At 50.2% G+C, this 15,149-nt stretch overlaps 3 protein-coding genes across 4 annotated transcripts; 2 read left to right on the top strand and 1 right to left on the bottom strand.

Moving 5' to 3' along the window:
• Positions 1-422: 422 nt before the first annotated feature.
• On the top strand, positions 423-722 carry TrAtP1_001086 (uncharacterized protein; the record flags this gene model as incomplete). The annotated part of the gene is made up of 1 exon (XM_066110851.1): positions 423-722. The coding sequence occupies one exon, from the start codon at positions 423-425 to the stop codon at positions 720-722; it is 300 nt and encodes a 99-aa protein (XP_065966924.1).
• A 2,772-nt stretch (positions 723-3,494) lies between these two features.
• TrAtP1_001085 (uncharacterized protein) lies at positions 3,495-10,275 on the top strand. Of its 2 annotated transcripts, XM_014091007.2 has the most exons (3): positions 3,495-4,197; positions 4,412-9,648; positions 9,724-10,275. In XM_014091007.2, exons 1-3 carry the CDS (start codon positions 3,893-3,895, stop codon positions 9,753-9,755), a joined length of 5,574 nt encoding a protein of 1,857 aa, XP_013946482.1. In that variant the 5' UTR covers positions 3,495-3,892; the 3' UTR covers positions 9,756-10,275. The 2 variants fall into 2 exon arrangements, with proteins under 2 accessions (XP_013946482.1, XP_065966923.1); XM_066110850.1 differs by having other exon boundaries at positions 3,495-9,648.
• Positions 10,256-14,862, bottom strand: TrAtP1_001084 (uncharacterized protein). The gene is made up of 2 exons (XM_066110849.1): positions 13,823-14,862; positions 10,256-13,750 (listed from the first exon to the last, which is right to left on the bottom strand). Exons 1-2 carry the CDS (start codon positions 13,977-13,979, stop codon positions 10,485-10,487), a joined length of 3,423 nt encoding a protein of 1,140 aa, XP_065966922.1. The 5' UTR covers positions 13,980-14,862; the 3' UTR covers positions 10,256-10,484.
• Between the last annotated feature and the right edge of the window lie 287 nt (positions 14,863-15,149).

The following is a 15,149-nucleotide window of genomic DNA, read 5'->3' as shown; positions in this document are numbered from 1 at the left end:
GCGCAAATCAAAACAATCAACACACACTACGCTTGAAAACATGCGCATAGAATCGGGCAGCGCGTTATTGATACTGCCGACTTCTGGCATTCAGCTGCGATCGGGACAGCAGACATGGATCTTCTGGGGATAGCCGGCCAGAGATACTCCGCACTGTACCGTCCGCCTGGGCACCGCAGTGGTACCATGTCCCCTGTCTGTTGCTACCGCTCTGGGCAAAGAGAAGCAATTTATGACTATGGAGCGCAGAATATTCCACACCTGAATTCGAAATTTCAATCACACGTCAGGTCTTTCCTCCGCCCGGAAAATATCAATGGCTTAATACGGACATTATACCTGTACGGAGCGCTCCCCAAATACGCTCCTCGAGGAGACCCAGCGTCAGCGGGTATGCTGGTGGCCAATACGAGGTCAAGCGCATGAATGCGACCACCGTGTGTCTTGCGTGCGACCTGCGAGCCCGTCTTTGCACGATTCTACTTGTGGCCAATCACGGCGCTGCCCGAGTACCTACTGGAGTAGGGCTCGTATTTTTCTTTTCAACGGATCAATGTTCCAGAGGAGCGGCTGTGCTAGGAGCCGCTTGCACTACCGAAGTGCGCAGCCTCGATCAGTTCGACCAACGTTGGGTCATCTGCAGAAACCGATTGGCTAAGAGAAAACAAGCCATGAAGAGAAGAGGAAACGAGATCAAAGAGACGAGAGACACGCAGAGATGAGTCTACGATTGATTATGCGGCCACGAAATACGTGCAAAGAGGGAAGCACTGGCACCAAATCGCCCGCTGGGCATGGAGCTTGATACCCTGTAGTACAATTTCGAATCAGCGCCACCCACACATGAGCTTCGTTAATCCGTCAGCAGGGAGAGAGCGCATACTATTAACCTTTTGGCGATGGCACCTCTTTTTCCTGCTGTTGGCGATGATCGCGATGATCCCTGCAGCGGTACTCCATACTCCTCCGTGCTAGGTAGTAGTCTGTGAGTCCATACAGTTGTGGTGCTGCGACATCCAAGACACTTGGCCCCGCCAATACAAGCGAATAGGTTGAAAGAAAAAAAGAAGAATAATAAAAAAAGAGAAAAAAAAAAAGAATCGCACGAGTGTTCGTGTCAGGAGGGGCCAAAGGTGTTGCGCAGTCAGTCATGCACGGAAGCCTCCCCGAAAATCATGGTGGATGTACTTGTAGTAGCATCAACTCTCATGTTCGACCAACAGGCATCATCGTTGGCGCGGACCACTTGTGATCAGCACGATCCATCCAAGCAAACATGGACGCCTGGATGCATGACACAGAGCGCCTCGTGTTCCGAAAATTTCTCTCCGTACTGCGACGACAATCGGATCTTGTTCTGGCAAGATCTGGCTAAAGAGGTTATAAAAAGAACGCCGAGCTAGTTTCAGGCTGTGCCCGTCAGGCCACCAAGCAGGTAAGCTTTTCTTGGCGGCTTTGTCAGGATGAGCACAACACTGATTTTTTTTGGGAAAATGGCCCTTTTCTCAATGATGGTTGTTGGAAGATGAGTCGGGCATAAGAATGGATCGAAGCTGTACGAGGTGGCCTCAGTCTTATGCTACAGTAATTCTCCCCGAGGCATGGACAGCTGCGCCAGCTTCTCCATTGTATCAGTTCCCGCGCACGTCGTTGGAGGCGATGGAGCTGGCCGCTTTCACCGGCAGCAGGGCAGTTTTGCCAGGCCGGCACAGGTAGACAAGGGAGCAGCTGCGTGTAGTCTCGCAGGCCGAGGTGCGGAGGAGCAAGAACCGAAAATTCGATCTCCGATGCTGGGAGAGACACGAAGTTATGCTGTGCGACCGATTGTGTTCACAACGGGACAACTCGCCGCCACAGAGAGCAAACTCCCCTTTGCAAGTACCTTTTATGGGGCGTGGAGCGCAGAGTACATGGCGGCAACTCTAGGCACCGCTAACAGCTGGCGGTTGTCTTGCCGTCCAGGATCCCTGGCATGGATCGGATCGCTTGGCCCACTTCGGCGACGCAAAGTAGCCACGAGGTACATTGAGCTGTGTTGGGTGCATCGGGTGAGACCAAGAGACTACATGTACCTACATCCACCTACTAGGCCCTATAACGATATCTGGCTTGTATAGCACGATAGAAAATCGGGAACTCGCATCCATTTCACGCTTCTTCGTGTATCTTGTTTATCGCAGCACGTGGACATTCTCTCACTGTTTCCTCATTACTCGCACAGAATTAACAAATATTGTCAAAGAATGGGTTATTTCTGTTTATATCATGGGTATAGACACTGCCTGAAAACAGATATACTTCAGTCTCGGAGCTACAAGCTTCATTACCTGTAATCAAAGCGGGCCAGACCTCTCTATAACGCCGCACGCCGATAATCTGGACATAACGATACCTTCGTTATTTGTACAACTAATCAAGCCAGTATTTACTCTACCTCCCCGATACATGTGGTTGTTTACTACAGCGCACACATGAGTGGACGCCTGGCGCTGGAGACGCCTCGGCCGCCATTTTAGCTCAAGCTAGCAGGTATTGGTCTAGTATCTTAGGGCTTGAGCTACTGGTGCTGCTTGAATTGAATTTGAACTCTACCTGAATATAGCAACGGGTAAAGGGGAAAAAGGGGCACGAGCAAGAGATAGCGTCCCCGTATAGCACATGTAAGCTGATTCTGGACGCATCAACCTTTTTTTGATGCTGCTGATGTAACGATCCAGAACGGCTGGTTTTTTGCGCACTCCGCGCGGTTTGATGCGGCTCCGTGAGATCCGGATGATGATTTCTGTTCATGTGAGAGCTGAGAGAGTGCCTACAAAGTCTGAGCGTGGAGCCAACATGAATGCTGTACTGTATGCACTATCAAGGTGGTAGCGAATGTCGCGTCAATCAAAATCCACATGCCTGAGCCATCTCAAAGAATGTATTGCCAGTTCCTCTTGTGTCTGTGGGCTTTGTTACCATGTAAGACAGCCTTGGACTCACGATGGATGAAGCTCGATGTATGCAATGAATGTACGTTGCTTTTAAATATGGTGCATTTTCCATTGCTTGCTAGATGTAGAATTTGAAGTTTTTCTTTTTTTATCACAGCCTCGTGGAATTCGGTTATCAAGTCGCGCCTTCTTTGTTAAGAGCGCCATCTGTTTAGAATTTTGCCGTTTCAACTGAGAGAGTAAGCCTCAACTCTCACAAACGCGCGTGTAATAAATAAAGAAGAAAAGAAATAAATAGAAAATGGCAATGCATTACAACGCATCGCAACGAATGGCGGGGAGGGCTGGGCAGCGCTGTTGGTTCTCGCAAACATCGAAATCAATTTTCAATTCTCATCCCCCTATCCATACCCCATACCCCCTACCCCCTTCATGAATCCCGGCGTCCACAGCACAGCAGGACAGGCATGCAGACGGCAGGGCAGTGCTCACGAATGCTAATAATATTTCGAGCTCGCATGCGACCCGCCGCACCGCAGTGAGGGTCCTGGAGGCGTGCAGCTTAAGTGCGCCACTATGCTGTGGCGCCCGCCGGACTCAACCGTAATGCCACAAGTCAGCTCTGCTACGCCGCGTTCGTGATTCCAGGCACGGCGCTGGCAGCAAGAAAACAAGCAAGACCCCTTTCCTGCCCGCAATCGACTTGGAAACAACATCTTCGAAGCCTTCTATTCAGCCATTGTCCACTTGGCGTTTTACTCTCCCTAATAGACTCGTTTTCAACATCATTCTGACACAACATTCCTCGCTCCATTATCGTCCAATTGCGATACTTCTTGTTTGACACCCGTTCGTTGATTATACAACAAACTTTTGCGAGTCGGCGCCTGTCTGTTGGCCTCATTGCTCTCCGGCGGGAGGTAATTGCCCGCCTCTTGAGTATTTGAGCCCCCTTTGCCATGAGCTTGCCAATAGGAGCAGCCGGCAATGGAGGAGCACACACGCAGCATTCTCTACCGGCATTGCCAACCCATCAGCAGTCCGACACGCAGATAACGGCGCATCTGGCAAGCCGATTTCACGTTAACCTCCCGACGACCTACTTATCTTCCCATGGAGTTGTCGCCTTAAACACATATACGTCGTCTGTGAAGGGACCAGATGGCGGGAGAGAGGGGAGTGCCATGGCGGCGGCCGAAGATGTGGCCGACCGTGCATGGCTAAGACTTGGAAACCGATCTGAAAATCAAGCCATTTCGTTTCTGTAAGAACATTTCTAACCCCTGCTTTTGTGTTTCCATTTATGCTCCCCCTTCTCTATATTTGTGTGTGCGGCACCTGGGAGAAAAAAAACCTAGTCTGCTCATAGTGCAAGTCTGCTAGAGCTTAAACTACCTTTTCCCTTTTCAAACAAACTTTCCTTTTTCAAACAAAGGACGTGTAAACGCAGAGTTCCTAATGTGGCTGGCATAATTTAGCGGAGAATCCGGGGCCGGAAAGTCTACAATTCGAAATCATATCGTAGCGGCATTCCTCCGAAAATCGTCGACGCCGTTATCGACCAAAGCGTCCCACGCTGTATATGTATTCGACAGCCTTACCACGACAAAAACTGCCACGACTCCCAATGCGTCACGAGCCGGCCTCTTCCTCGAGTTACAATATGACACATCTGCATCTACACACCCGACTCTCCTTGGTGCAAAGCTGCTGGATCATCGGCTGGAAAGAAGCAGAATCACTGATGTCCCTACTGGCGAGCGCAACTACCACGTCCTGTATTATCTTCAAGCCGGTACGAGCGATGCTGAGAAGGCCCATCTCGGATTTGACAACGAAAATGGCAGCAAAAGGTGGAAGTTTCTTGGGCACCCCACCCAGCTCAGAGTGGGAATCAACGACGCTGATGGCTTTCAGCTTTTCAAGACCGCCCTGAGGAAGTTGGAATTCACCAAAAGTGACATTGCCGAGACATGCCAACTTCTTGCTACTGTTCTGCACATTGGCCAGCTAGAATTTGAGGTTTCCAACAACACGAGTGTCACTGGGGACGACAGCGGTGGCTTTTCTCACGAGGGAGGCAATACTGTTACCGCCGTCAAGAACAAGGACGTGCTTGCCATCATCGCTGCCTTCCTCGGTGTCAGCGCTGCTGATCTCCAGACCACTCTGGGGTATAAGACCAAAGTGATTCACAAGGAGCGAGTCACCGTTATGCTCGACCCTAATGGTGCTCGTGCCCACGCCAATGAGCTGGCCAGGACTCTTTATGCGCTTTTGGTCGCCTGGATCGTGGAGAGTATGAACCAGCGCCTCTGTGCCCCTGAAGAGAACATTGCCAACACCATCTCCATCGTCGATTTCCCTGGTTTCGCCCAGCAGGCAGCCACCGGTTCCGCGCTTGATCAGCTCCTGACCAATGCCGCCACCGAGGCCATTTACAACATGACCCTCCGCAACTTCTTCGACCGCAAAGCAGAAATGTATGAAACCGAAGAAGTCACGGTATCGGCCACCAGCTACTTTGACAATACCGATGCCGTCAAGGGTCTGCTGAAACCTGGGAATGGTCTCCTGAGCATTCTTGATGACCAGACGCGGCGCAACAGAACCGACTTGCAGCTTCTAGAAAGCCTCCGCAAGCGCTTCGAGGGGAAAAACCCTGCCATTGAAGTTGGTTCTGCAACCGCCAAGCTACCGGGCAGCAACTTCCACACCGAGAATTTGGCCGCAAGCTTCACTGTCAAGCATTTTGCTGGCGAGGTTGAGTACCCCGTCAGAGGCTTGATCGAAGAGAATGGCGAGATCATCTCGGGTGACCTCATGAACATGATGAATAACACAAAATCCGACTTTGTTGCCAAACTCTTTGGCCAGGAGGCTTTGCAAACCGTCACCCACCCTCAGGAGCGCACAACCGTGGTACAGGCCACCATCAGCTCAAAACCGATGCGCGCACCTAGTGTCATGGTCCGAAAGGGCGCTCGTCCCAAGCTTAATGCTGGAGGCCGACGTCAGACGCAAGATAACTTCGACTCGATGTCACAGGACAGCGATTCGCGCGAACCTAAGCGCGGAGCGCCCAAGGGTGGATCAGAGCAAGGTGCATCTGGCCAATTTTTATCGTCTCTTGAGAACGTGCAAAAAGCCATCTCGGACGCTGGAACCAATGCCTACTTTTTTTTCTGTCTCAAACCCAATGACCGACGGATCGCCAACCAGTTTGATAGCAAATGTGTTCGGACGCAAGTCCAGACATTTGGTATTGCCGAAATCAGCCAGCGGCTGCGGTCCGCTGACTTCAGCTTGTTCGTGCCTTTTGGCGAGTTTTTGGGTATGGCAAACAGCGAAGCCCTCCTGGTGGGCAGCGAGCGCGAGCGAGCAGAAGCAGCCATCGATGAAAGACAATGGCCTCGTAACGAAGTCTCGGTCGGCGCTACAGGCGTGTTTCTGAGCGAGCGTTGCTGGCTGGAGATTGCCCAATTATCCTTCGCCAGTGGAGGATCAGGTCGTGGTGCCATGTCCGCATTTGACAGCGAAGGAGGCGACGGTCTCACTCCCGGCGACCATCACGCCTTTGGCGCCTCCAAGGAGCGCCTCTTGTCTGCTGGCCAAACGCCTCTTGGCTATGGTGAGAAAGGCCGAAGCGGATACTTTGGCGACGATGCTCGTTCTGAGGCGGGCGCCTCGGCATTTGGTACTGGAGATATGTTCAAGAATCATGACACTCGCGCGCAGATGGCTGAGAGAGGCAATGAGAAATCCATGGTCGAGGTTGAGGAGTACAAGGATAGCTCCAGCCGCAAGCGTTGGCTGTTCGTTGTGTACGCTCTCACTTGGTTCATCCCTGATTTCCTCATCAGGCTGTTAGGCCGGATGCCTCGAAAAGACATACGCATCGCCTGGCGTGAAAAGTTTGCCATCAACTTGCTGATCTGGTTCTGTTGTCTTGTCGCCGTCTTCTTTACTGCAATCTTTCCCATTCTCATCTGCCCTACTCAGCATGTGTATAGTGCCGCCGAACTTTCTTCATATGACGGGAAAAGTCATAGCAATGGCGCGTATACTGCTATTCGTGGCATTGTCATTGATTTAGGTGCATTTATTCCGTCTCACTATCCCCAAGGGTTAGTCAAGCAGGAGACTCTTGAGAAGTATGCCGGCCTAGATATCACGTCCTTATTCCCTGTCCAAGTCAGTGCACTTTGCGATGGTGTTGATGGCGCTATTGATCCGTCGGTCACTCTTGATTATAAGACGACAAACTTCTCTGGATCGCCAGCTCTCATTAGCAACACTGATGCAAATGCCAAGTTTCATGACTTCCGTGCCTTTACCAATGTTAGCCAGCCAGACTGGTTCTACGAGCAAATGTATTACCTCAAGTCAAGATTTAAGAAGGGCAATATTGGTTACACCGCCAAATACGTGTCGTCGCAGGGCAAGAACTCGCAGAACATTGCAATCCTGAACAGCAAAGTCTATGACTTGACTACGTATCTCGCTGGAGGTCGCCACCTACGAGTGAAGCCGGGTCAGCCACAACCAACAAACCAGTCTCTTACCGACTTCATGGACTCGTCAGTCACGTCCCTGTTCCAGCTCAATCCAGGCCAGGATATCACAAAGTACTGGAACTCTCTCAGGCTTGACGCCACTGGCAAGGCTCGGATGAAGCGCTGCCTGGACAATTTATTTTATGTCGCCGATGTCGACACCAGAAACTCTACCAAATGCTTATTTGCCGAATATCTGATTCTCGCCATTTCGATCATGCTTGCCTCTGTCATTGGATTCAAATTCTTCGCGGCTTTGCAATTTGGTGGCAAAAACTTGCCTGAAGGTCTCGACAAATTCGTCATGTGCCAGATCCCCGCATATACGGAAGACGAAGAATCCCTACGCCGTGCCATTGACTCTGCTGCTAGGATGCGGTATGATGATAAACGTAAATTGTTGGTTGTTGTTTGTGACGGTATGATTATCGGCCAGGGTAACGATAGACCAACTCCTAGGATTGTCCTTGACATTCTTGGTGTGTCCGAATCTGTCGATCCCGAGCCCTTAAGCTTCGAATCGCTAGGCGAAGGTCTGAAACAGCATAATATGGGCAAGATATACTCGGGTCTCTATGAGGTGCAAGGCCACATTGTTCCATTCCTGGTCATTGTGAAGATTGGCAAGCCCTCCGAGGTTTCGCGTCCTGGCAACCGTGGCAAGAGAGACTCTCAGATGGTGCTGATGCGCTTCCTGAACCGAGTCCACTACAACCTTCCCATGAGCCCCATGGAGCTTGAGATGTATCACCAAATTCGCAACATCATTGGTGTCAATCCGGCGTTTTATGAATTCATGTTCCAGATTGATGCCGATACCGTTGTCGCTCCAGATTCCGCCACTCGCATGGTTGCCTCTCTCATCAACGATACGAGTATCATCGCTGTGTGTGGTGAGACGGCCCTGACTAATGCTAAGGGATCGTTTATCACCATGATTCAGGTTTACGAGTACTACATCTCCCACAACCTGGCCAAGGCCTTTGAGAGTTTATTCGGCTCAGTCACTTGTTTGCCTGGTTGTTTCTCAATGTACCGCATTCGTGCTGCTGAGACGAATAAGCCACTCTTCGTCAGCCGTGAAGTTGTTGAGGCTTACTCTACCATTCGAGTCGATACGCTGCATATGAAGAATTTGCTGCATCTGGGTGAAGATCGTTTCTTGACCACTTTACTGCTCAAGTTTCACTCAAAGTACAAGACCAAGTATATCTTCACTGCTCACGCCTGGACTATCGCCCCCGACTCCTGGGCTGTTTTCCTTTCTCAGAGACGTCGATGGATCAATTCCACTGTGCACAATCTGATTGAGCTCATGCCCATGCAGCAACTCTGCGGTTTCTGCTGTTTCAGCATGCGTTTTGTCGTCTTTATTGATTTGCTCAGTACCATTGTTGCGCCAGTGACTGTAGCTTATATCGTATACCTGATTGTTCGGGTTGTTCAGCATCCAAGCACGGTGCCCATTACTGCTTTTATCCTTTTGGGTGCCATTTACGGTTTGCAGGCCATCATCTTTATTCTGCGACGCAAGTGGGAAATGGTTGGCTGGATGATTATTTACATCCTTGCTATTCCCGTTTTCAGTCTTGGTCTGCCCCTGTATGCCTTCTGGCACATGGATGACTTTGCCTGGGGTAACACTCGTGTCGTCGCCGGCGAAGATGGCAAGAAGGTGCTTATTTCGGATGAAGGCAAGTTTGATCCTGAATCTATTCCAAAAAAGAAGTGGGAAGAGTACCAAGCCGAGCTTTGGGAGACCCAGACCTCACGCGATGACACACACTCGGAGATTTCCGGCTTCAGCTATGGTACCAAAGCTCATGGTGCCATGTCTGAATATGCTTATCCCAGCCGGCCTGCCTCTACAACGGGCTTCATGCAGACTGCCCCCCATATGCAGCCATATGAAGCCCGCAACATGTCCCGCATGTCCATGGCTCCTTCGGAGATGAACCGGATGAGCCAGTATGGCGGCTCCCAGTTCTTCTCTCCAGAGGACATGGTCGGGCTGCCCACCGATGATCAAATTTTGAGCGAGATCCGAGATATCCTGAAGACTGCGGATCTGATGACTGTGACCAAGAAGGGTGTGAAGCAAGAGCTGGAGCGTCGCTTTGACGTCCCTCTTGATGCGAAGAGAGCCTATATCAACAGCGGTATGTTTTAAACTTCCCTAACCCCCCCCTACTCCTACCCTTGGTTACATAAACGATGGCTGACGAAACTTTTAGCCACTGAGGCTCTTCTTTCCGGCCAACTTTAAAAGTACCCCCTCTCTTGTTGTCCGTTGCTATGCTTTATACGCCACTTTGATTTAACGATCCACTCGGACCTCAATGGAAACGCGTTACTTTTTTGCATGTTTGATAGATTTTTTCTTGGTTTTTGTTGCATCTCATGACGTATTTTGGATCAATTTGCGTTATTTCATAGCCGCCCCCCTTTGGCATATTTTCCTCATTTACGCATCATTACATTTATTAATAATTCTTGACGGGTTCGGGCGAAGAATTGGGGAGGAAAGAAAAAAAGAGAAGGAAACTACGGCGTTGTAATGTCCAGGGGGCTTTGTAACCATTGGCATTCATGAGCGTCCTTTAAGCCAGCGGAGCCAAGCGAACGAATTGAAAAAAACAGAAGCGATGAGCGGATGATATCCCTTTTCTCTCCCTTTTCATTTCTGTAGCTTTTATTTAATAGGGCTAGAGGTGGAGGAAAAAGGATTTTTTTATGTATACATATATGCATGACGAGTCTTGAATTCACCAAACGCATCTTATCTATATATCTCCTTATTTGCTCTTGATGGCTGTGAAATGTCTGTTGTAGTATTGATATACAGTGCAGGTAAGCGCAGATGATAGAATGGTAACAGTATGCATGATATATATATACGCTTAAGAAGGCTTGTATCAACCTTGACCCATTTATCCGGGTATCTATTATCTATTACATGACAAATTTGAACGGGATAGCCCTTCATATGCCTCCCCTACTGCAGTTGTACATCCCCAAGAAGCGTTTCCACCCCGTTTTTGCTCCACGTCCTGACTCTTGCCTGGTCACAGGTCTTCCATGCCCTGCCCATGAGCGCCTTGTAGAGCTCCGAATCTTCAGGAACGTCACACGCCACTCTCTGCGCATCCAGCCAGGTAAGCAAGCCAAATCTGGTGATCAGCGTGGTGCTGCCGGCGTCGATGCACGTGGCGCGATAGACGATTCTGAGGATCCTGGTGCGCAGGTTGACGCGGAGATAGGGATTGCTTCCCAGGGCGAGAATCTTTTCGAACCAGCGCTTCTTGTGGAAGATGCTCAGGTCGAAGGGAGTCTTGAGAGCGTCGAGGATGTAGGTCAGGAACCAGGCAATCTCGGTATAGTACTTGTCGTCCTCTGAAGGTTCTCCGTGAAGGATATCGTGAGCTAGAGGAAGCTTCTCTGGCGACCAGACAGGGCTACGAGTCAAAAAGCTGTTGATCTTGGGATAGAGCGGATGCAGAGGGTTCTTCAAGACGTCTAGAGCATGGATGGAGAAGGCGATGAATGCCGATGGAACGGGACCGCTATCGACATGTGGCCGGGAAGACTCTGCCAGCTCAGACAGGAGCAGCCAGAATTGCTTCTTCTCTTCGTACGCCGAGTCATCAATCTTGGCGGCCATCTTGAGGATGTTGGTAAGTGCCTCTTTGCGGATGTTGGTGTGTTCTGATGCAAGGAGGCGAATCAAGCTTGCAATTAAGCCATCTTCGACCAGATCCTCGACGCCTTTGGCGTGCCATCTGAGGAGCACCGCTGTATCCTCTGGACTTGAGAACGGAATATGTAGCGCCTCCTCTAGCTTTCCCTCATCCACGGTTGTCTGCTTTTCCCCATCATTTTGACCCCCTTCTTGATCGTCGTTTTCATCCTCCTGGCTGCCGCTGGTTAAAGATTTTGATATTTTTCGCTTCCCTAGACCCGCAATCTTCACAGAGCATGAAGCCAAGGTCTCCTCGATTTTGCTGTAGACGCGTTTGAGGGCATCGCTGTCCTTTTTCTTGTACAGGGCGCTAAAGTATAGTGATATGAAACTGGATAGCGAAGCGAGCCCCTGGGCATCAGTGGTCTCCATGATAAAGGGAAGCTGCTCAGCTATGGCAACAACAAGTAAATTGAAGCTACGGTCTTCAGCTGTTGCTTGTACGTCGACATTCTCATCGGCGAGATAGCTCTGGAGTACATCAAGATATTTGATTGGCGAAGTGGCGCAGCGACTAAGGCAATTATCCAAGAAAGGCCAAACTTTATCCATGTCGTCTGGGCTGTTTTCATCTATGCTCATCGTAAGGGCTTGAAGGAAGGGTTTTAATCTGGTAGCAGCAGAAACAAGCTGATTTTCCACCGCAACATCTGCAAGGACCTTTTTGAGCTGATGAAGGGGAGCAGTTCGATCGCTTCCGGAAAGAAGTTTAAGAAGCGCGACAAAAGGCGAACAGGGACCTTTGCCGCTGATAATTTCGATTCTTGAAAACCATCTCATACCAGGAGAGTAGCCAGCAATCGACACCAAATTTTCCAGCTCCATCTCGCGGAATCCATCGTGCTGGTGATCGGAACTTTCATCTTGTAAGCTTCGTAGGACGCTAACAAAGAAAGGCGAAACGTCAAAGTTTGCAGCCAGTGCAATCTGAGGAATTATCTCATAATACAGGAGAAGCAGCTTGCTGGCCATTGTTTTGTGCAGTGCATTCTCACTGGGAATGCTTTTATAGCTTCGAACAATCTCTTTCATGTCCGGAATGCGCCTGCAGAAGGCATCAATTAATCTTCGCGATGCTTCAGTCCATTGTGCGTCTGTTGCTCGAAAGGCTTCTTCGTGCAGTTTGATGGCCATTGAAAGCTTTTCCAGCGCCTCAATCAACATTCTTGTCGCAAAGAATGATGTCAAGTTTGAATTTGGCGAGAGACATCGAATTATGACTTTTTGATTCAACGGAAGCGGCAAAATGTTATCCAAAAGAATCTGAGTGGGCGGAGGACCACGAGAAAAGCGCGTTTTGTCGCCAAAAGAGGGGGGAAGCGCGATTCTCATTGTATCGAATAGGAAGGATGCATATCCGATCCAAGTCATTGTTAGTTTTGGCTCAAAAGTGAAAGACTGGTTGTTGAGAAAGTAGTTTGCTATTAGTTCCGGAGCGGCCTCGAATATTGCTGTCAGTAACTGGCTGTGCTTCATGCTGGACCAGGGACGCAATTTTGCAGCAAATTCAGACAAGACAAAGTTGTAAACAGGGACTCCATCACGGTATGTATCATCCTTGCCTACGCTTCCATGCGCTGAGCCTTTCTGCTTGGCAAGCTGGACTGAGAATTCCTCGTCCGTCTCTTTGGGATATAGGCCTGTGGATGGGTACAAGATGCCCGCGCTCGGCTTCGTACAGACATACATGAGGAACTGATGAGCTTTCTCGCTCACTCGCTCAACCTCGCTCTCTGCCTCTGTACTATTGGTATAGGTGTACAGAGCCAGAACTCGCATTAGGGTCTTGGTGTTGAAGCATTTGAACTTGATTTCTCGGGAAATCTTGCTGTCTGCTAGGACGCAGGTTTTTAAGGTATCCAAGATCTCCAAGACAAGGAATGGGGGGTCGCTCTTGATCATGAATGTCAAATGTGAAAACAGTTCCTTCTGAGAGAGGAGCTCTTTTCGACCATCCGAGTGCAAGTACCTAAGGCAGCTCAAGAAGAACCGAACAGCATTTGTTCTCACAGATGCTTTGCCAGAGTCCCCTTGATTGTCGCCAGCAATACCAATCTCTAAATTTCTGCCTAGAGACGCAAAGGTATATGCTCTGGCACGGACAATCTTCCTTGCGTAGGCACCTCCGTCTAGGCTCACAGCTTCTCGAAGTAGGCGCAAAGTCGGAGATATAATGAAGCTTTTCGTCTTGTCTGAAGATAGATTTTTCGATATTGACTTGAGTTGGCGATCTTGGACAAGCGACTGGCAGATGCCAAGACCATGCTTGACCAGGTCTAATGAATCGGAGACGATGTTGAGCACAAGCGCCAAGACAACGGCTGCAGAGGACATGACGCCTCCTTCGTTCACTTGGGCAGCAAATGACCACATCTCCATGATATCACCCAGGAAGACGGCATCTTCGCCGTCGTGCCTCGGCTTCACTAGTTCGAGGTACTCCCGTAAAATGCCGAGACTCGTAGATCGATCGCCATCGCCGGAAATAATGTTATCAAGGAGCCTTTTGAAGGATTGAAGACCTAATCAACGATATTTAGCGTCGTGAAAACCTGGCATTGCCATATGCTCCTTATAATTGACATTCAGCTCACCATGTCTTGCTCGGCGCATGTCTTGGTCGAAGGCGAGCAGGCGCTGGAGCTGCTCCCCGGTGTTCACATCCTCGCCAGTGGGAACATCGTGTGTGGTTTTCTGGCGCTTCCGGAAAGCGGCAGCTCCGTCAGCGTCCACGGATGTTCGTTTCCCCATCTTGAATGGCCCTCTGCGGATTCGTCCAACGTCAACTGCAGAGTGCTTCCTTTGCTAGAAGTCTCAGATATTTTGGGATACTGCCGGGGTTTACCGCCTCGCTACCTTCCAGGATAGGCAAGCCTGGCAGTGTTATCGCATGCTTCTAACGATATCGGCTACACTCCGGATATATCCTTCCACCACACACAGCTCTGCTACTTTGGCACCGCCCGCACTTCATTCTTGGCACGACAATCCCACCCATGCACTGGCACTTCCAACGGCGTCTCCACCCGCGAGCTATTAAAAAACAGCGACAACAGGGCACTTACACTGATATATCCGGCCTGGCATAGGTGCGCTTCCTCCGGAAAGTGTGGAAGAAACTGAGACATGCATGATGGCTTCGCTCGTATCCTCAGTTTCTGTTGGCGAACATGCAGTCTTATGGGCCGCTCAGACCTCTCTGCCTACGCCACCGGCCGCAGCAGAACCGTGCTACTAATGCTAATACAACCCATCTCTTCCATTGGGTGTCAGGTGGTTTCTGGCCCCGGGTCTTGAGTCAAGTCTTGAAGCCGTCTACGCCATATTTTGCGTGCCTGGTTTTTTTCATGTCATCATGACCGACCAGATCATCACCACGCGATGCTAAAGATAGATACCGCTTTCTGAGAATATGGAGGACCTCTCGCTTTAGGAATCGCGACAACAATGTGTCAGCTCTGGAACCTGGCGTTCCTGTAACAATCAACCGTCATTGATCTGCTCGGATGGTTGAAAGAAATTAAGTGAGGATCTAGTCGGGTGAAGAGCGCGCGCCAACAGTGCTGAAATGGCCCAAAGAAGCAAAACAGCAATCCCAATATGGGGAAGTTTGCCTTCGTGGCGCCGAACCAAGTTTCGCAACAAGCCTGGGCACGTTTCTGTTTTCACAACACGCAGTATCTGACCTATTCTTTTGTTTCCCCTTTGCTGCCCTGCCGCCACCGCCGAAACAGAAAAGCGTTGTCTGTCAGGGCTGTATCTCGTCGCCAGGGGTGCCCGGCCAAGCAGGTATGGTGGCGGGCCAATGCCAGCAGCCCACGAGACCCCTCCTCGGGGTCTCAGTAGCAGAGCCACAATAGCATCAGTTGCCAGGTGTGGCGGATGCAAGACATCGACTCGCTGTGCCAGCCCGGCCGTCTG

Source organism: Trichoderma atroviride, chromosome 1 (assembly GCF_020647795.1).
Source record: "Trichoderma atroviride chromosome 1, complete sequence".
Lineage (NCBI taxonomy): Eukaryota > Fungi > Ascomycota > Sordariomycetes > Hypocreales > Hypocreaceae > Trichoderma > Trichoderma atroviride.
This window is presented reverse-complemented; position numbering and strand designations above follow the sequence as displayed.